This window comes from Tubulanus polymorphus, chromosome 2 (assembly GCF_964204645.1).
Source record: "Tubulanus polymorphus chromosome 2, tnTubPoly1.2, whole genome shotgun sequence".
Lineage (NCBI taxonomy): Eukaryota > Metazoa > Nemertea > Palaeonemertea > Tubulaniformes > Tubulanidae > Tubulanus > Tubulanus polymorphus.
In genome coordinates, this window is record NC_134026.1 from 25009393 (window position 1) to 25028600 (window position 19208).

The window sequence follows — 19208 nt, forward strand, 5'->3', positions numbered from 1 at the left end:
ATTTGGATCCATTGACCATAGTCAGCTCTAAGTAATCAGGACGTGAAGAAGTAGACCACAAAACTGCCGACATTTTCACGATAGTTATAATTTATTTACAAATTTTTATAGCAAATTGTTCATTGAAATGCATTTCTAACAGTCAGACTGGTCCACCTCACTAACAAGTCTTAGATCATGAATCATTCGGTAATCCAAATACTTTAACAGTCCCTGCATCTCGTTCTCGCTCATATTTTAACTTATCATCGCAAGCAAAAGCCAGTAGATATCTTTTGGGATGCCAAGCAACTGTAAATGTAGGAGATTCACAAGGAACTTCTGTAACTTTTTCACCTGAAAAACAAAACACAAAATATAATAATAACACAAAAACTAGGGGTCCAGGGACACCATGCCCACTTGGGAAGTGGTTCCAAATGCTCAACAATCTAACAATTTCAATATTCAACGCCCCCTGGTGACCATATACAGAATCCAATGACCTTGAAACTCACCACAATTATAGAACATGTCAGCAGCTACGATTTTGTAATTGATTGTGATAACAAAATATGCCTCGTTACCACTTTAATATGGAAATACTTAAGTATTCTACTATTCAACGCCCCCTGGTGACCATATTCAAAACCCAATGACCTTGAAACTCACCACAATCATATAACATGTCACGAACTATAACTTTGTAATTGATCATGGTAACAAAATATGCCTAGGTACCAATATAATAAGGAAATACTAAGTTATTCTACTATTCAACGCCCCCTGGTGACCATATAGAATAACTAATGGCCTTAAAACTTGCCACAATCATAGATGATGTCATGAGCTACAACTTTGCAATTGATTGTGGTTACAAAATATGCATTGATACGAATATAATATAGAAATACTAAGATATTGCATTATTCAACGCCCCCTGGTGGCCATATACAAAAACCAATGGCCTTGAAACTCACCACAATCATAGAACACGTTATGAGCTACAACTTTCTAAATGATTGTGGTAACAAAATACGCTTAGGTATCAATATAATGTGGAAAAACTTTTTCCCACTTACGAATGAGTACTGCTGACACCAAGATGGCCGCCAATTGCGTCATAATTGGCTGATGAAAAATACCTGTCTCAGGTATAAAACATCCCTTTCGAAGAATACCCATCACAAATTGCAATGAGAAATGATAAACCAGTAGGAAGCTACAGGACTCAGAATTTGGGCCAAAATTACATTTTTGGGCACTAAAAAGGTCATAGGACGGCCATCTTAGAGTCCGATCGACCCAATTTTTGTTATGCTGATGGGCCCTGGGGGAATTCATATATATCCGAAAGATCAAGGTAATTGATCAAAGCGTCTTCAAAATTTCCCTCAAAAAGTTCAAAAATGTGTAAAAAGTGCTGATTTTGGCGAACAACAATGGCTGCCAGTCGGCCATCTTGAATCTGACAGGGCCAGTTTTTGGGCTGAAGATGTGTCTAGCGTAGATACATGTGTAACCCAAATATCAAGACATTACCTTGAAGCGTCTTCAAAACTTCCCAAAATAACTGGATTCCGTCTATGGACGAACGGGCGAAAAGTGAACGCAATAGCCCGCTGGGACTAAAGTCCCAAGTGGGCTAATAACAAGATCAACTCAAGCTATTGGCAATGTGATACAGTAAACTGCTCTACTCAGTACTGTTGGGATATTTAATATTTCGAGTTCAGAATGGGATATAGAAGGTTTTTGCAAAATTCACTGAGTAAAGCGGTCTCTACTCTACTTGAATAGAAACAAACCTGTTTCAGTTTCTGCAATGTCAATACAGAGATCTTCAGAGGCCGATGCTAATAATTTTCCATCGTGACTAAAACTAAGAGTTCTTACAGGCCAGTCCAATCTGTAAGAGATGATAAAACAATCGATCACTGAATTGATAGCCTAGTCAATTCAGTAAGCTGATATTAGCAACAACTGTTACCTGGATAATGTACGGACACAAACAAGTTCATTCATATCCCACAACGAGACCAAGGCATCCGCACTTCCAGTGGCAAAGTATTTGCCCTTAGGATCGAACTCGATGCAAATACAGTTGGCAGGATGAGCATTTAGAACGTACTGTAGCTTTAAATCTGGATAGCTGAAATGAAAATTCAAATTGCCATTGAATATCAACTTTGAACGACAGGACCTCAAGTTATTTTTGAAGAACTTACTTTAGAATATGAATGCTGCCATTACCACTTGTCAAAAAGAATAAATCACCCTCATTATTCCATGATATTTCATTAACTTCAAACTTGAATTGTTCCTCGACTTTAACTTTATGAGACCTGACATCAATAAATGTAACCAGATCCTCTTTATTACCAACTGCAATTGTGTGACCATTTGGTGACCAGCATATATTGATATTTTCACCTATAAAAGATATACTTTTGACATTCTCTACTCAGGTTAGATATTTGTTAATATAATAAATACCTAGACTAAATAAGATCTATGGCAAGTGGATACAAACCAGTCAAACAAACCTTTTGTGTTAACAGTTGCTACAGATTTGCTAGAGCGGCAATCCCACATTCTAACGCTCTTGTCTCCACTTGCAGTTGCTAGATGATCAGGATTGCTTGGATGCCAGCATAGCTGATCAACGCTATCGCTGTGACCACGAAATGTGTTCTCTTTTCCCTAACATAAATCATTTGAATATAAATAAGGACATTTGGACAATATCTGTAAACCGAACCTACGAATAAAACACAATTAAATTGCATACATACGAGTCTGGTGTCTCTTTCCAATGAAAAAATGCAAACAGTTTTGTCAAAAGAACCGGATGCTAATTTCCTTCCATCGCAGTTCCAAGCTACTGAATGTACTTTAGATGAATGAGCGGGCAGCTCTTTGATTCTGTTATTCTTTTCAAAATGTTTCTGTATGTCGTGAATATGTTTATTCGACATGACGTAGATTCTGAAATTCAGGAATAGGCCTCCTAACTCAGATTTTTTCTTTCGTTCCTTTTTTCGACTTTTTGTCAATCCGGAAGTTAAACGGAAGTAGAAGTTGACGTTAGATATTGGTACCCAGAGTATGGAATAAAGAGAAAACACGGAACGGACAAAACTTGGTGGCAGCACCGTACGATACCCTAGCGGAATTTCTGTGAGTTAATGTAACGGTGGTGTACGGTGAGAAATCCTCAGTGTTGCTATAGCGACGTTTACAATATGGAGGATATGAAACTTTGAGATAGGTGAATAAGATCCGATTAGTGAATGAAATAATGCCGAAAGGACGGAGTTTTGCCCCTGACACACACGGTGATGGAGTCTGGGTAAGAAAGAAGTACCAGCAAACAAATAAAAAGCTTAAAAGAAAAAGGCGATAGGCCTATGCGATGCCTGCTATGCTGCAGCTATGGCCCTGGCTGCCATGTACTTGTTGTTGTTTGTGTACCTTTCTCTTTTTATAGGCCTATCCGAAAATTAGCAACCAGATAGGCCCTCTAGGCCTAAAAGATTTAACTTTCTAATCATCTCCTCTCGTCCCGACCCATTGGTCCATACCATGGAACTACAAATAGTTTCATTCTATTCAATTTTTATGAGATAAGTCGAATAAGAAATATTGTCAAAATACTTGGAACTATTCAACAGCGCATTGTTGCATCTGAGGATTGATTTTTCTGTCTCGATATGGCTGATTCGAATTAAGGTGATTCAGTACGAAGTAATGAAAATAATTTCGACTTTTGGAGCCTCGTAGAAAAATCTCCCATGAAATTCAACTAAAGCGGTCTTGATTGTAATTTCACTGTTTCATCTTCCATGACTTACGATTACAGTTCCATCATCGAGGTCTCACTGATCCTGGGCCTCTTCGAAGAGAAAAAGACACAACACAAGGTTTAATGTTTACTACACCATACATGACAGAATATAAACGAGTACCATTTCCCCCACCAGCTCCTTATCTTCAAAAAGAAAGCGTGAGTATCTTACTCTTTGTCACATCAGTTTAACTCATTTTGATCAATGCCACATCCTAACAAAGTTGTTGTCTTTCTTTCCTCAATTTATACAACTGATTTAAGGGAATCTGCCCCCCCCCCCCCCGAAGTCAGGCATTAATTTTTACAATCATGTTTTCAGGGACCAGATCCTCCACTCACAAGTATTCCTATTTCAAACGTTACTGATGACTTGGTATAATCTATATTCATAATGCTTGCATGAATAGCTTTCTTCAAATATGAAAAGCTTTTGGCTATATCATATGCCTACTAAGCTCCAATTGACCTGGCTCTTTGCTCTCGGGATGTAATTGAGTTTAGGAATAAATCTAAGTTCGAGAGATATTTGAGGAGTCTAGATAAACATGTTTAAGATATTTCATTCTGTGATGCAAAGATTCAAGTGAGATGCGCCCAATGTAGTAGGCAAGGGTTACCTATATAGCCTGCAGTGCACAGATCTTGCTTATACAAGCTACTCACTAAGGGATCATTCATTTATTACGTACGCATTAGGGGAGGGGTCAGTGCAATTGCGTACTGTAATGCTTAATGTATAAGAAAAAATGGCCAATTTTGCGTACAGAGGGGGAGGGGGGGTTGAAAAAGTCAAATTTCATGCGTACGCAATAAATGAATGATCCGTAACCAGAAAATGCTATAACAGCTATTCTAGTATTGTATATATATATATGTATATTATGTGATTTTCTATTTTCACAAACCTTATGCCATTTAAACAGTATTTTCTATTATAATGATAAACATACTTTTTCATCAGACAGAATTTAGCCTTGAAAGTCAATAAATACTACAGGTATTTTTATTTTTCAGAGAAATTATAAGCGAGACAACCCATTCTCGATGCATAACAACCGCCATTCATTGCAAGATCATGGAGTTTATTTTGGAAATGTAGGTTCCTTATATAAGAACAATGACTTCTTTGATACATGTATACGGTAATTTCTAGAATTTATTTCTCTAATTTATGGATGTTTTTTGTTTACAGGGAAAAGATACAAGATTTTATGGAAAAACGGTTATGGCACCAGAACGACAGCATAAGTCAGACAAAGAATTTCTTCTGCACAGTGGCCGACATATTTATGCCTATGATTATAGATCATCATATCGTTCGAATTTTCTCGGTGACAAATGCGAAGAACCACCCGTTTACCGAAGATTTCCTCAACACCACAAGGAAGGTGAATCTGGAATAGCAAGTCTGGCGACACAAACTACTTCTGCTTTTGATGCAGATGATACACACAGAACTCCGTTACAAGTTCTTGCATCCAGTCAAGAGCCATTCCTCAAGACAAATAAATGGAAATATTCGTACCACGGGCTCCCACGAATTTACCCAAGTTATGATTTGAAAAATCATCCGAATCATTTAAAGTCTAAAGCAACACAACAGAAAACCTGTCTCTTTTGATTTAGTATTGTAAATAGAAAGAGCGCACAGTGATTATTATTATGAGATTAAAAGATATAAATTTACTGTAAGACTAATTGTTTTTATTACAGCGGAATGAAATCTATTTCCACTCATAAAAGATTACAGTAAAAGTCTGCATGTGCCTATGGGATCTTTCTGTGAGAGTAACTTATTTTACATATGGTAGATGTTCTATGTTCTTTGATCCCTTTTTGATGGGATTTATTGTTCTTTAACATGTAAATGCGCCTTGAATGCTGTGGTATGTTGATTTTTTATCACAATCTGCCTCTTTTTAACCTATATTTTACATGTAATGGTGATAAAAGAGTAAATATATAAATTTTCTGTTGTTTTTAAACTGGATTTTACTGTTACCAGGTATTTATCTTGTGTGGTGTTTATACAACATCTTGGATAATCTCCTTAACCTCTCTGCAAAGACTTCTCCCTACAGACCTGGCCTCAATCGGACTCTACATAAAGACTTCTCATTTGACTCCAACAGACTTCTCTATTGGATAACACAGAGCAGGTGGGAGATGTATATCTCCCTGATCGGAGCGTCTCTACAGATCGATCATCAGACTCTACCACTCTCCTTTAGCAGATCAGTCTCTTTATAGGACAAACCTCGCAAGTTTATTTCATGGAAAGTGAATCAGGTTCATTACTGCTGTAATGCAAGCACCCGATGGGAGGGAATAAGTGAAAGGAAGAGAGAAGAGTGGTTGAACATTCGTTAATGTATGCGTAGTGTATCCACGCCTTACCATAAATAAACTGCCAATTGAAAAATAACTCCTTACATAAAGATTATCATAGATTTATTTCACAGCTATTTACAAAAAATAAGAGTACCAGTATCATATACGAAATCATTTTTGACTTAAGATAGCACTACAATTCACCATGGACTGTACTTCACAACAATGATAACACTGTATTACAATACATCAAGATTAGCCTTATTTATAATTTTTATTTCGGTAAAAAATAAAACACTTACATCACAGCATGTTTTATTTTTCAGTTTATCATATCACACCATGAAGGCTTTTATGCGTGTACTTCGTGGTTTTTTTTCATGAACACTTTCATTTTACTCAGTGTTGACCATTTGGTTTGGATAGACCTGTATCTTTTCAATAAGATTCTTCAGCTCACTGGAAGCAGCAATAAGCAACTCACATTTAATGACATAACCAGCAAGTAAAAACATTCTTTGAAATTTTCATCAATTATTGATTGAAAGAAAAATACTACCCATCGTAACTTGGGCTTTCTTGTCTTTAATATTCATAACTGACGTTATTGAATTATAGTGCTTCATACTCTTATTACATTTTACATGTATTCATATTACAAGCAGTGAATACGTGAGAGTTTATCGATCATCAACAGACATCAACAACACTTGCTCCAGTATCAAAATTGTCAAACATGATACCCAATTATTGTCTCTTCTCAAAAAGTTCAGTGCAATAAACTAATCTTTGGTTACATCACAAACACTTTCTCGGCGTCTTCCAAATTGTATATTTCTTTTGTGCGTACGCAAACAATCTTGCCTTCATTTGCTTCAGCCATTGCTGTCAGAGACTGAAATCAGGAAAGCATGAATTATTCAATGGCCAGTAGATATAACATGTAGAAAACAGGTCTGCAGTAACTAAATATCAAAGATGAACTATTAATTGATGAATTTACCTCAAGTCCATAAACTTGGCCATTTGGAAGCATCATCGGTGGATTGTTCTCATTCATTGGTTTATTTCCAATGCCACAAATTAGTCTTGATTGTGAGCAATGAGAATAAGGGAGATTACGAGCTAACTCATTTAGGTACTTGCTACAGACAGAACAATCCGCATTCCTTCCATCACCATCTCGCTTATAGCAATGACTGAGATTCAACATCAAGATTAAATAAATACATTTAGATCACAATCATATACAATCGAAACCCCGAATAGTGTCCCTATAGCATAGCATGAATATGAACTAGAGGTCCATATGGACACCATGCCAACTTGGAGAAATGCTCGCTGCTGAGTAACAAGGGACGAAAAAGGAAGCCTAAAATATAAATTTCACATATTTGAGAAGGATACGGTGTTTTTAGTGCTGAAAGTCCCGCTTGAAGACAAACACCAAATATGGAATGAGAATTCAGTTGATGTAGTTTGAAGTTTTCTTGTCGGAATTGTTGAACTAGAGAATCCCATCTTGAAGGATCAAGCAGCTCCTTAAGTAAAGAAAATATATCACTAAAACAGACATGCCATATCTATCATCTAAAATATAATATGTAATCACTAATATATGTACTGGGTATACGATGAGTGATTTTATACTTGGTGTGACACTGGAGTAGTGTTAGCGTTAGTCCAACATCGAGTTGAAATTAACACCAGTGTTAGGTGTTGAGTAGGAGTATTATACATACACTCAATTACACTTAATACGAAATGAAACAACACCAAGCATATCATTTTCAGTATTTCAGGGTCTAAGACTAACACTTTACACGAGATCCAAACACTGAATATGAAATCACTCAATGTTGAATTCATGTTAGTACCTTATAAGGTGCTACTTGAGTATCACTCGGAAATGCAAGTAAGCCCATGACGCGCTGTACATCATTCAATTGATTATCTTCAAGGTTTGTAAAATACTTTCTGGCATGTCTGTAAATAATAGCATACAGACAGATTTACAACAAAAAATCACCCGAATTATCTGAGTATTTTAAAGAATAACTTACTTAACAGCATCCAACCTTTTGTTGGATCTGATGAGTTCGATAAATTCCTGAGTTCTCAGGTTAAATTCTAGTGAGCTCTGTAAAGACATAGTGTTATGCAAGTTAGTGATGAATGCGAATACTATTTTTTCTAGGTGTAAAACGTCATCTGATAAATGAAGATAACTGAAAGTTTCTGCCACCAACAACTCTGAAAAGTGATAAGAATTTCATGCACAAAATGTGATATAATCATACACATCAAACATGATGCACTGTCCAAGCAATTAAATGAGCATTGATGATATGATCCTTTCTTCTTGTAGAGAAGTGTTGTGTTGACTGTCCAAGCAATTGAAATGAGCATTGATGATATGATCCATTCTTCTTACCGTATCTGACTGAACTAACGCAATACTGCTTTCAATCGCACTTTTACTAACATTAATCGGCCTAATAAATGCACCCAGAGGATCAACAGCTGTTCGTCTATTAACCTGAAGAGATACAAACACACACGGTGCACACAGTAAGAGACTGGTCGAGATGATTTAGGCCGGTGAATCAATCAGAAATATGGTTCAGTCAGGTACGGTCATACATCCTCGCATACTAGTACAGATGATGATAGCAACAGATCAGAACATTCCTGTTATATTATATGCACCAAACGCTGTGGTGTTGACACAAGCGGGAAATTTACCTTCATTTTTCGAAGTTTTGATTTGTTATCATGACACCAGGCTAAACATTTTGCTGTTTCTTTCCTCATCAAAGACTCTTCAACTTCTTTGCTGATTAAAAATAGTTCAATGTTTGTTAAGTCCTAAAATGAAATCCCAGCAATATCTTATATTTCAATCAGAATACAAATCCTGTTCATTGAGTAAAATAGTTGAAAACTTCATCCCTAAAATCATTGATACAATTTTGATTATGATTTAAGAACCTACCTCTATGCCAGAATCTTTTGCCAGCTTCAATGCAGTTGAATAAAAACCTGATCTCAAGAAATAATCAACTAACATTCGATCTAATCGCTTCTTCTTCCACTGAGCTTGCGCCGACAATGAAAGTTTTTCGAACTCTTTTAGGTGATCAACTCGGCGTTTGCAGGCTTTTGCGGCTTCTGTCTCATCTACAATACTTTCTGCTGCCTGAAAATGATTGGATCCAGAAATGTAAATCAACATTTAAGATCTCACACAGAAATATCAACGGTGCGAAGACTTACTTTACGTTTTAATAAGGTTAGTTTTTCAACCACTCCAGACAACACTTTAGTTACATCCCCTGCTTTCACATCTTTGCCTTGTAGACATTTTTCCAAGTCATTTGTCGCGTTATGAACATGAGACACTTCCCGATCTATATTCTTTTGAGCCGTTCGAAATTTCTTGTTCAAAATTTCATAAGGCACCTACAATGAAATAGAGAAAAGTTAAGTAAAATGAGCCGTTAAGTATAACTTTTAGTGAAAGATTCAATAATAATTTAGTAATCATGGTTTCCACATGGCGTTACCCTTTAACAATGACTACTAAGCTGGGCCTGGGGCGGGGGTCAACCCACTGGACTGGCTAGGTATTCAAGAAAAACAGGTCTCATCCATTAATAAATAGACATTAGAAGTAATTATTGTCTAATACTAATACGTCTTAGACTTAGAGGGTACATTTAGGGACTTAAGCCAAGTAACATAGCAGTAGAGCGCTATTCTTCTTTGCCTTGGTAGCTATTAGCGAACCACGTAAATTATATTCTGTGATAGATTTGGAATAAAGTCAATACAATTCAATATTCGATGATGATAATCGTTAATAATTAGGAAGATGCAGTTAAAAACCTTTAAAGTCGGGTGTTCGAGCGATTTTATATCAGCCATGTTCATCAGCACATTCTGGTCTACCAAGCTCATATCTGTGCCGCTGTTTAAGATACTTTAAAGTGTTGATATCAAGAATTGAAACGTCTAGACATGAGTATGAATAGGGACTATGACAGTGTGTACGTCAAACATTATTGATTTGTTTGGATATGTTGGCTCGATATATAGGTCAACTAAAATGCATTATGGGAAAAGAATAATGTACCAAATTTTGGCTATTTTGCCTATTTTATCCATAATTCACAATATAATCCTAAAGGAAATTAAAATAATTCAATATAATCGCTCCGAGATGCCTTCAATTCAATGAATTAGCAATTCTTAAAATTAAAATTAGAATTCCCTGAATTCTGCATTCCTTCGAGATTCGGCGTGGTTTTCCGGGTTCACGGTGTTCGGTCGAGTGATTTTCGGTCTCCTAAGGGCCACATTTTTGACGATTTAGACGTATTTACAGCATTCCTGCCGATTTCGACAACTGGTTATAACGAACAAACGTTTACTGTAGGTGTTTATCGTGTGTATTTTGTTATTAATTGTCTTATGATCGTTTGTTTTCGGTCAATTAATTGACCGACATTTTTGGTCGCCAGTCGCCGCCGAGCTTCTTCTTTTTCCTTTGTTCAGTCCACGTCGATATACTTATCACTTATCTCGTTTGCTACAGTTTAGCACTCGAAATGTTCAACGTCCATTAACACTTTTTATAATTTAAGTGAGGCTTTCACTTTGTACTTGGGCTTGTACTTGTATAAGATATTCCCTACTTCTACATCTCTTCTGTATACTCGCTCTTCCTCCTTGACTCCAGTCCATGCCATCGTTAGTGCGATGCTACTTTTTGAGATGATAGAGTCTTTCTATATTCCTGTGTTTGGTTAGATTTTGGATCTTTCTTTGAAAGATCCAACTTTTTTATGGTTAGCTACAGTTTTTTTTAATACATTATTTTTTATTTTTTTTAAACTTATCAATATCACTGATATTCGATTAGAAACATAAAGACACAATTCATGATTGCTGATTTAGTGCTTGGCACTGGAGATCCAGTTTCACCATTATTCTTTAACAGAACCTAAGACTAGAAAATAGCTGGTATAGATTGAATTTTAATTTAATCAATTTGAGTAGAATTTAAGCATATGGGTTTAAGATAAAGGCTTTTTGATAAGATAAATATTGGTTTGAATCTTATCAACAATTCTTCTTTTTGTCACACTTTTTGTAAGCTATTAAAACAATGAAAGTTGCTTTCATCTTTCCAGTCCATGGCCTGGTTGTTACCTGGTTATAGGTAAAGGCTTAGCAAGCCTGTCCAATTAACATTATGATTGAATGTCACTGTCGAAATTTCCCTCTTAATCCAGAAATAATTGACTCTGGTCATGTTACTGATGTAGGCTAATCACTGAATGCAGTGAGAAATGAATCAGGCCATTTCAAATATTGATATCAAATCAATATAAACCAAGAACACCAACAATATTTAATGTCTTATCCTGCACTATATCTAGATCTATGATAATATGTATAAATGATCATTTTTGTATATATTTTCTGTTTGATATCGATTCCCTTGTATTTGCAGGATATTGAACATGTCCGATCCCTTGGATTAGACTGTATATTCGGAAGCCACCAAAACGTAAGTATCTTTCTTGACAAGTTTTGAATTTTTCATTCGAAATTATGGATGATGCAGCTATATAATTGTTCAGGTTTATTTCATTATCTTCAATATTGCCTGTATATTAATGCCTATTATTAGTGAGAACAGTTATTACCATCATAATTCAATTGAATAACGTATATTATAACGTAATTATATTGTCTTTAAATCAATGTTAGATGATTATAGGTAGGCCTATATTTGGGCACCTTTTGACTGAATAGAGAATCATGAGGTTCAGCGCTTACACAAAATCCAATCATTCATGTCTTGGACTCAGACCTTATTTCTTCTGAATTGCAGATATTCTAAATTCAGCCGGTCAAAAATAGTGCGCGAAGAACTGAAGCGTATTATTCAAATTGAGTCAAATATGAGTCTCTTAACGGTTGTCTGATAAATAGTAATCCAGGTTCCATTAAATAGTCAAACAGATCGGTAGAAACATCAACCGATATAACGTTTCCTTTGAGATTCGTGCTGTGACTGTTACGATTTGATTTTTAATATTTCATAAATGGATTTGCGAGATTAACGTTCTCACGAAGTTGAATGATTGCTCCATGTCTCCATGACAACTGAATGACTTGCGAGAATGTCGGGAAGTTGTTTAATTCATTTTGCGTCTACTGTATTGATTTTGAAAAATAAACGCATTAAATTCCTCAATATTCTGCGCAGATGTTTTCAGTCACAATGACAGCCCGACAAAATTTTCATTTTTTTTTCATTGAATTTTTCAAATGAAGTTCTCTCGCCTCTGTTAATGATACGGTACTTAATTATTGATTTCAAAAGTGAATATTCTGTCATAAATATCCTACAATTGTTATGCGCCGGTTTTGCGAGGAAATATGAACTACAAGCCTGCTTGTGAAACTCGTATTGCCATCAAGATGATAATGAAGCTGAGACAGAGAATATTGATGACCTATAAGTGTAACTAGAGATCTGTGTAGTAGGTTGTGCGTGTGGGCATCTAGGTCGTGTGTCTAGACTCACAGAGAAACAATACATCGTTACTGGTACATTATACACCTCTGGTCCAGAAAGACAGGTTTTTGTGACAGGCCACAAGTAATTATCCAGATATGAGCAATGCGGCACTAAGGAAGCAATTATGTCAAATATGTGGAATCGTTATTGATCACGTATATCTATGGTGATAGCGGTGTCACTGCAAATAATTCTTTAATTTCGTCTTCTCAATGTTCAGATGAACTGTTTGTTCGGAAAGCCTCTTTTTCTTAGAGATTGAAAAAAAAGAAATGATTTTTCAATCGATTAGTTTATTCGACAATTTGGGTTTTCGATGACGCGTCGAAATGTAAAGTTAAAAAAAAATAAAAAGCAAATTTTGTCGCCATCATCTAATACCATTCGGAGCCTGCAGCGTAATAAACCCCAATAGATCCTCAGTCAAGTTATTATATAGTAGATCCATTTCGTTGTCGTAGATCAATACGCCAGAAAAATACATTATTTCTCATCCAACGCGTTTCTCACAGACAATGTGTATTGACAGAAAATGAAAGGCTGCTTGAGTGGGATTATCAGTATTCTGATACAGTCGATGTGCCTAGGTGTGGCTGCTTATTCAGTTCATACGGCGGCTTGATTATTTATCTGTCTCTCCATAAAATCCAGCGTTGTGCTTCCTTGTAGTGATTATTATCGAATATTTACGAGGTGTCCTAATAAGCCTTCATCACTAATGGAATGCTCTTTACTCGTACAGTGTTATATCTGAGCTGTCATGTCAACGCGTTCAGCGCGCTGGTTTTTTCTCCGGCTGCACGCTATAATTTTAAGCGTTGCGTCTTCAAGGTGAGCATATCGATCCGGATATATTTGTGATCTCTCTCGCGCTGCTATTGTTATTTGTTGTATTCAACACATAAGAGGTATATAGTTAGCGTGTATAAAGCGTCGTATTATATAGACGTGATTTGGTTTGTTGATTATCGTAATGAACCATAATTTCTAACTACGTTGAGCATTATAAAGTATTCAGATTATGTATGTTTAATCGATACTTGTATTTGAAGATCATCTTACTCTTTCGTCGAATGCCTGAGGAATAAAAGCGTCGCATTATTTTTTTCCATGCATTTCAAAGAATCATTTGTGCCATGTGTGTCGTTGAATGCGGCGTATCGCAGGCATCATTTTCATCATTGATGCAGATATGCTTTCTCATTGGATGCGATAATCAACCGCGGGCGAAGAAAATCAATTCTTCAGGTCTCTTCGTAATCGGTCAGCAGAAAATCGCTCTCGACAGAGGAGAGCGCTTCATCAACGAACAATATATTTTGTTATCGATCAGTTGACAGTCAGGACACGTGTTAAAATATGCTATCTCCCACTGATAATTGGAATATCTGCATGTTCTTTCTCTGTTCCTTATACACAGTTTAATGCTGATAACTCGGCTGAATGTTAGTATTTGTGAAATTAACATATAAGATCTTATCTATTAAAAAATTAGAAAGGGATTCAAGCTTTTTCTTCTAACAAAATATCATGTCATTTTGTATGGATTCACATTCACTACGGTCAATTAAGGTCTCGTTATTGACTCACTAGTTAGCATAGAAGATATATGTTGCTATACGAAAGTTGAATGAATATTTGTCTGTTATCTCTTACAGGTTGTGAGGAATATCAGATTCCTTTTTGTATCATTTTTTGCTCAGCTGTGACACAAGCGTAACCACAAAACTGAACGGGCACGGTCCTTCCTTCGGCTTGAAAAAGAGTAAGTTTTTCACTAAGTTATATCTCATTGGTCAATTTCGTTATGTAGTTTTTTGGTAGTCATTTATAACTTATTTCATAATCTTGATTTTTGCAGTGGCTGGTCGAGGTCCGATTCCTAATGGTCCAATGCATCCACGTCCTTTGGTTGCCCTTCTTGATGGGCGTGACTGCTCTGTAGAGATGCCAATACTCAAAGACGTTGCCACAGTTGCATTTTGTGATGCACAGTCTACTCAAGAGATACATGAAAAGGTATGTTCTGAACATGTCTAAGTTTTGAAATCTTGGTCCTATCTAGATCTTTCAGATAGTTCTTCAAGCTTTTATGAATAATATTTCTGATTTTTCAGGTATTAAACGAAGCTACTGCAGCTCTGATGTGGCATACTATAACACTGAGCAAAGAAGATTTGGACAAATTCAAGAGTCTTCGAGTGATTGTTCGGATTGGCACTGGTTACGATAACATAGATGTAAAAGCGGCGGGTGAATTAGGTATGAAAAAATATTGATTTTGAAAGCAAGTTCATCATTCAAACTGTTGATGATAAAATATGTTTCCCATATTTTTTCAGTTAAAATCAAGGCTGATGTATTAATCAATGTGTGTTTTGTTTTATTCGCGCAGGCATAGCTGTTTGTAATGTACCAGGATACGGCGTTGAAGAAGTGGCCGATACAACTTTAACCCATATTTTGAATCTCTACCGACGGACATACTGGCTATCGAACATGTTGAGAGAAGGCAAAAAGATCACTGGTCCAGAGCATTTACGAGAAGCAGCAGCGGGATGCGCCCGTATCCGTGGCGATACACTCGGTATTGTTGGATTGGGTAAGTATTTTCTTGTGACCAGTTTGTCTTTTATTTTCGTTCATTGACCCGTCATTCACGTGTTGTTTTCTCTGTTCAGGACGTGTGGGTACTGCGGTGGCGCTAAGGGCCAAGGTTTTCGGATTTAACGTGATATTTTATGACCCGTATCTTCCAGACGGCATTGAAAAGGCTTTAGGTTAGTAATAATCATCGTTTCAGTTGTTGAAATAATTATTATAAACCACGAAAGCCAGCCTAGAATAATGATTACATACTTCGTTTCAGGTATCACGCGGGTTTATACATTACAAGACTTGTTATTCCAGAGTGACTGTGTCACTTTACACTGTAGCTTGAATGAACATAACCACCATCTTATCAATGATTACACAATCAAACAGATGAGACCAGGTATTATTACTATGATAATGAAAGATTTACTCGATGAATTTGTATGAAAATATGAATAAGAAACTAGTAAGGAAACCAAACACTTTTACAGGTGCTTTTCTGATAAATACAGCACGAGGAGGACTTGTAGATGAACATGCATTAGCAGCAGCTGTGAAAGATGGTCGCATTCGTGCGGCAGCCCTTGACGTCCATGAAAATGAGCCTTTTTCTTTCAGTAACAGTAAGTTTGTATATATGATATCTGTGCTCAATGATGTTGACATAATCTACTGCCTTTTCATAATTCCATATTCAATGTCTGTAGATGGAGAATTGTTTTTGTTTCAGGCCCGTTAAAAGATTGTCCAAATTTGATTTGTACACCACATTCTGCATGGTTCAGCGATCAAAGTATGACGGAGTTGCGCGAAATGGCTGCCGGTGAAATACGACGCGCGATTGTCGGTCGGATACCTGACAGTCTGCGAAACTGCGTGAACAAGGAATATTTCAATACTAGTAAGCTACTGTTTATTTGAATGTTTCACGTATCAAGCGCATCGTAAAATCTTATACATATTGTATTCGTATGTTTCTAGGACCAGCGGCTCCACCATTTCCTGACAACATGAATGGTGCCGGTTATGGATTCAATCCTGTCAGCGGTGTCCATTCAACTACAGATCATCCACCACCGGCGTCACACTCCGTACCGCACAGCACCGCTGCGCACAGCGGCATGATCGATGGTTCGAACCACTTGCCGAAAGCAGAAAGCTCATCATGAAAATCGTAGTCGACGAAAAACGGGCGTATTGAACAAGATAGACAAAAAATGGACTGCGTAACTAATTGAAAACAGTGCTCAGTGACAACGCGGAAGAATTATCCAAACTTAGCACAGGAATTCTACTAGTTGTACAAATTGTAAAGAAATAGATATATGAACATGTATGAGCAGTATTCTCATATACAAATACATGTATAACAGTGACAGTTCGTTCAGTCATCAGATGATTGACGCAGATTTAATCATGATTTTAGGTGCTAAGTGGAGCTGGTTCAGTGTCGTAGTGAAAGGTCACAGAACAGGTTACCCAGTCACATTTTGGCCCATGTTTATTACGGAGGTATAGCACTGCGATCTGTATTGATTATTTTTATTATCAAATCGAGAAAAGTTAATGAGAATTTTTTCTGCGGTGCTAAAAATGTTGTGGGCTGGATAGCCATTATGACTTAAATGAACTATTTTTTTTTTCATTTCACTCTTGGTACCAATTTAGACTGAAATATTATTTTGTAGTTTTAGAAATTTAGTTTTGTGTATATTGTGCGTTGATTCATTTGGTTCTGTCATACCGCGAGCATGAGGATGACATCTTGATGACGCTGGCTGTTTTTTGGATGGCTTGCAAGCGAGTTCATGTAAAAAGACTACTTGACGACAATGCATTTATGATGAACCTTTGTATGTTTCATTGAATATGCGAAGGAAAAGTGCGAACCTGCGCGGAAATCATTAAAAATGAAACGGAACGCTAATGCTGGTGTGTACCACAGTTTCATAGGTCATCAGTGTGGATTAGTTTTGTTACGGCTTATGACGACTAATGACTTCAGGCAGCGCTCTGACTGCTTTTAAGTGGTGTTTTTGATTGAAGATATACTGGGGTTGCCTATTTCATACAGGTAGACCCATTTCATATCACATTATTTGCATGTATGTAAATATATCTATAAATATATAAATACATGTATCACACTATATCAAATTGTAGCTGTGAGATTCGTCTGAGACATAAAAACACTGACTCTTGAATTTGTAAATTCACACGAGATAATTCAAGGCATCCATATCCGGGTTTCAAAATGAGAGATGTTTCATTTCTTAAGTTTTCAGGGGCCGTTACATGCTTCATGTGAATGCAACTGTTTTGTATTGTAATAGTAAAATAACATTTGATATCTCTAGTTAGAGAATGGCATTGGCGACAAAAATTCAACATCTTTGATGATATCATAACAAACTTCTACATTTATGATGAATTACCAAAATGTATTACATAAAACAAGAATGTATATATAAGTTTCCCTTGAGAATTTAAGTGTGTGCACATTTTTATCTGTAAATAAATGTTAGACCTCGTTGCATTTGACAACGTCAACAAAATTGACTAATTTCTTTTTTGAATTCTCGTAAATCTCACGGATTAGTTTTTTGATGAAATAATCATGAGACCAAATATTACTTCATTTCTGTACATAATATCATAAAAAGCACTGTGCATTTAGTTGATCTTATCTGGAGACCCATTATTTTGACACTTCCTTGGCTAATCCAAATACCTTTATAGAGTATGAATTTTTATTTCGAGATCGCAGATCTATATTCTATATGAAAAAAAGGTACGTACTTGTAAATCACTTTGGCAATACACCCAGTGGCCCATGAATTGTTATGTTTGAGGGCAAATAGATAATTATGCAATGTGTGAATCTTGTAAATAGATTTCAAACTCATCATCATTATGCTTGCACATTATATTGATGCTTATGTATACATTTGTCAAAATGACTTAATTTTGTTTTGTTTCCCGCATAAAGATTACCGCAAGGTTCCGAATTGTTTCTTTGTTAATGTCAAGAAAGGAATTTCTGAACAACTCAAGACTACAAACCTTCAAGATGCCTTCTGGCATTTTTGTAAAGATTTGACCAGGTCTTTGAATTATTTGTCCTCATTCTTAACTGCGCAGTTGTTGAAATTTTCCTTTTATACTCGAACTGTTAACAAACATGTAGTAATGTCGCAACTTCAAAAATTCTGTAACTCAGAAGGGAAGTTAAAAGTTTTTAATGTCATTCACTGACAAAATAAATTATGGGATCTATTATTTTGGACAGTAAGAATATCTTTTTGTGTCATTTGTCTTTTCCTGGCCTAAATGGTTCATGGTTTTAATTGTTTTTATATCAAATCGTAAGACTAACAGTTTTTTCATTTGCCAATGGTACATACAGGCAATTTCTTACCCACAATGTCACTAAGTAACCAGCATCCGAGGAAACAAATTTTTTCAAGAATATTTTCATATGTAAGTTGAACTCGTCAAGAAGGAATTTTCAGTTAATGGGAAAACTTATAAGTTTTAGCCTGAATCAGTTTCTAGGACTCTTATGTATTATTTTATATGCATTTGTTAAATCTGTGCTTAGTATATCTGGCATCAGATACTGCTATAATCAGGTCCTTGCTGACATTATTCCTTTTCTATGATGGACATTTTGACAATAAAAGTAGGTATGTCATACACTAAATTGCATTTCCATGTGTTCAATCTTTTTAGGGACGATTCCACTCATTTTAGTTAAAGAAAAGTTAAGTCCAGGATTCAGACTAGGCCAGTCTTCAGCAGAATGAAAGGAACTGTCTACTTGAACACAATAACAAAAGAATAAAGAAAAAGATGATG

General features: G+C 36.1%; 4 protein-coding genes across 6 annotated transcripts; 2 read left to right on the forward strand and 2 right to left on the reverse strand.

The window, feature by feature from the left end:
• Positions 1 to 72: 72 nt before the first annotated feature.
• LOC141899647 (THO complex subunit 3-like) lies at positions 73 to 3037 on the reverse strand. The gene is made up of 6 exons (XM_074786072.1): positions 2775 to 3037; positions 2526 to 2682; positions 2208 to 2412; positions 1970 to 2131; positions 1788 to 1888; positions 73 to 336 (listed from the first exon to the last, which is right to left on the reverse strand). Exons 1-6 carry the CDS (start codon positions 2955 to 2957, stop codon positions 176 to 178), a joined length of 969 nt encoding a protein of 322 aa, XP_074642173.1. The 5' UTR covers positions 2958 to 3037; the 3' UTR covers positions 73 to 175.
• Positions 3038 to 3179: 142 nt separating this feature from the next.
• On the forward strand, positions 3180 to 5769 carry LOC141899969 (testis-expressed protein 36-like). 2 transcript variants are annotated; one of them, XM_074786628.1, is made up of 5 exons: positions 3180 to 3331; positions 3842 to 3985; positions 4149 to 4202; positions 4844 to 4924; positions 5022 to 5769. In XM_074786628.1, the coding sequence occupies exons 1-5, from the start codon at positions 3281 to 3283 to the stop codon at positions 5448 to 5450; spliced, it is 759 nt and encodes a 252-aa protein (XP_074642729.1). In that variant the 5' UTR covers positions 3180 to 3280; the 3' UTR covers positions 5451 to 5769. The 2 variants fall into 2 exon arrangements, with proteins under 2 accessions (XP_074642729.1, XP_074642730.1); XM_074786629.1 differs by lacking the exon at positions 4149 to 4202.
• Positions 5770 to 6293: 524 nt separating this feature from the next.
• LOC141899261 (E3 ubiquitin-protein transferase MAEA-like) lies at positions 6294 to 10208 on the reverse strand. Of its 2 annotated transcripts, XM_074785449.1 has the most exons (10): positions 10049 to 10208; positions 9437 to 9622; positions 9156 to 9359; positions 8906 to 9028; positions 8595 to 8699; positions 8224 to 8300; positions 8038 to 8146; positions 7568 to 7701; positions 7164 to 7359; positions 6294 to 7055 (listed from the first exon to the last, which is right to left on the reverse strand). In XM_074785449.1, exons 1-10 carry the CDS (start codon positions 10118 to 10120, stop codon positions 6954 to 6956), a joined length of 1308 nt encoding a protein of 435 aa, XP_074641550.1. In that variant the 5' UTR covers positions 10121 to 10208; the 3' UTR covers positions 6294 to 6953. The 2 variants fall into 2 exon arrangements, with proteins under 2 accessions (XP_074641550.1, XP_074641551.1); XM_074785450.1 differs by lacking the exon at positions 8595 to 8699.
• A 246-nt stretch (positions 10209 to 10454) lies between these two features.
• On the forward strand, positions 10455 to 19042 carry LOC141899224 (C-terminal-binding protein-like). The gene is made up of 11 exons (XM_074785401.1): positions 10455 to 10594; positions 11679 to 11735; positions 14414 to 14520; positions 14617 to 14774; positions 14873 to 15017; positions 15151 to 15357; positions 15437 to 15535; positions 15625 to 15750; positions 15842 to 15973; positions 16081 to 16251; positions 16332 to 19042. Coding segments are annotated over exons 3-11 (1227 nt in total). The 5' UTR covers positions 10455 to 10594; positions 11679 to 11735; positions 14414 to 14519; the 3' UTR covers positions 16520 to 19042.
• The last annotated feature ends 166 nt before the right edge of the window (positions 19043 to 19208 follow it).

What these genes read in the sequence shown, in the direction of transcription:
- LOC141899647 (XM_074786072.1), bottom strand. Translation starts at nt 2,957, where the DNA reads ATGTCGAATAAACATATTCACGACATACAGAAACATTTTGAAAAGAAT. An exon ending in GGCAGCATTCATATTCTAAA is followed by an intron (nt 2,132 to 2,207) that starts GTAAGTTCTTCA and finishes TTTTCATTTCAG; the next exon opens with CTATCCAGATTTAAAGCTAC. An exon ending in CATTGCAGAAACTGAAACAG is followed by an intron (nt 337 to 1,787) that starts GTTTGTTTCTAT and finishes TTTGTTTTTCAG; the next exon opens with GTGAAAAAGTTACAGAAGTT.
- LOC141899969 (XM_074786628.1), top strand. Translation starts at nt 3,281, where the DNA reads ATGCCGAAAGGACGGAGTTTTGCCCCTGACACACACGGTGATGGAGTC. An exon ending in CTTATCTTCAAAAAGAAAGC is followed by an intron (nt 3,986 to 4,148) that starts GTGAGTATCTTA and finishes TCATGTTTTCAG; the next exon opens with GGACCAGATCCTCCACTCAC. An exon ending in ATGGAGTTTATTTTGGAAAT is followed by an intron (nt 4,925 to 5,021) that starts GTAGGTTCCTTA and finishes TTTTGTTTACAG; the next exon opens with GGAAAAGATACAAGATTTTA.
- LOC141899261 (XM_074785449.1), bottom strand. Translation starts at nt 10,120, where the DNA reads ATGAGCTTGGTAGACCAGAATGTGCTGATGAACATGGCTGATATAAAA. An exon ending in TCGAACACCCGACTTTAAAG is followed by an intron (nt 9,623 to 10,048) that starts GTTTTTAACTGC and finishes ATTTCATTGTAG; the next exon opens with GTGCCTTATGAAATTTTGAA. An exon ending in CTCAAGTAGCACCTTATAAG is followed by an intron (nt 7,702 to 8,037) that starts GTACTAACATGA and finishes TCTTTACTTAAG; the next exon opens with GAGCTGCTTGATCCTTCAAG.
- LOC141899224 (XM_074785401.1), top strand. An exon ending in GCCTTTTTCTTTCAGTAACA is followed by an intron (nt 15,974 to 16,080) that starts GTAAGTTTGTAT and finishes TTTTTGTTTCAG; the next exon opens with GCCCGTTAAAAGATTGTCCA. An exon ending in CAAGGAATATTTCAATACTA is followed by an intron (nt 16,252 to 16,331) that starts GTAAGCTACTGT and finishes GTATGTTTCTAG; the next exon opens with GACCAGCGGCTCCACCATTT.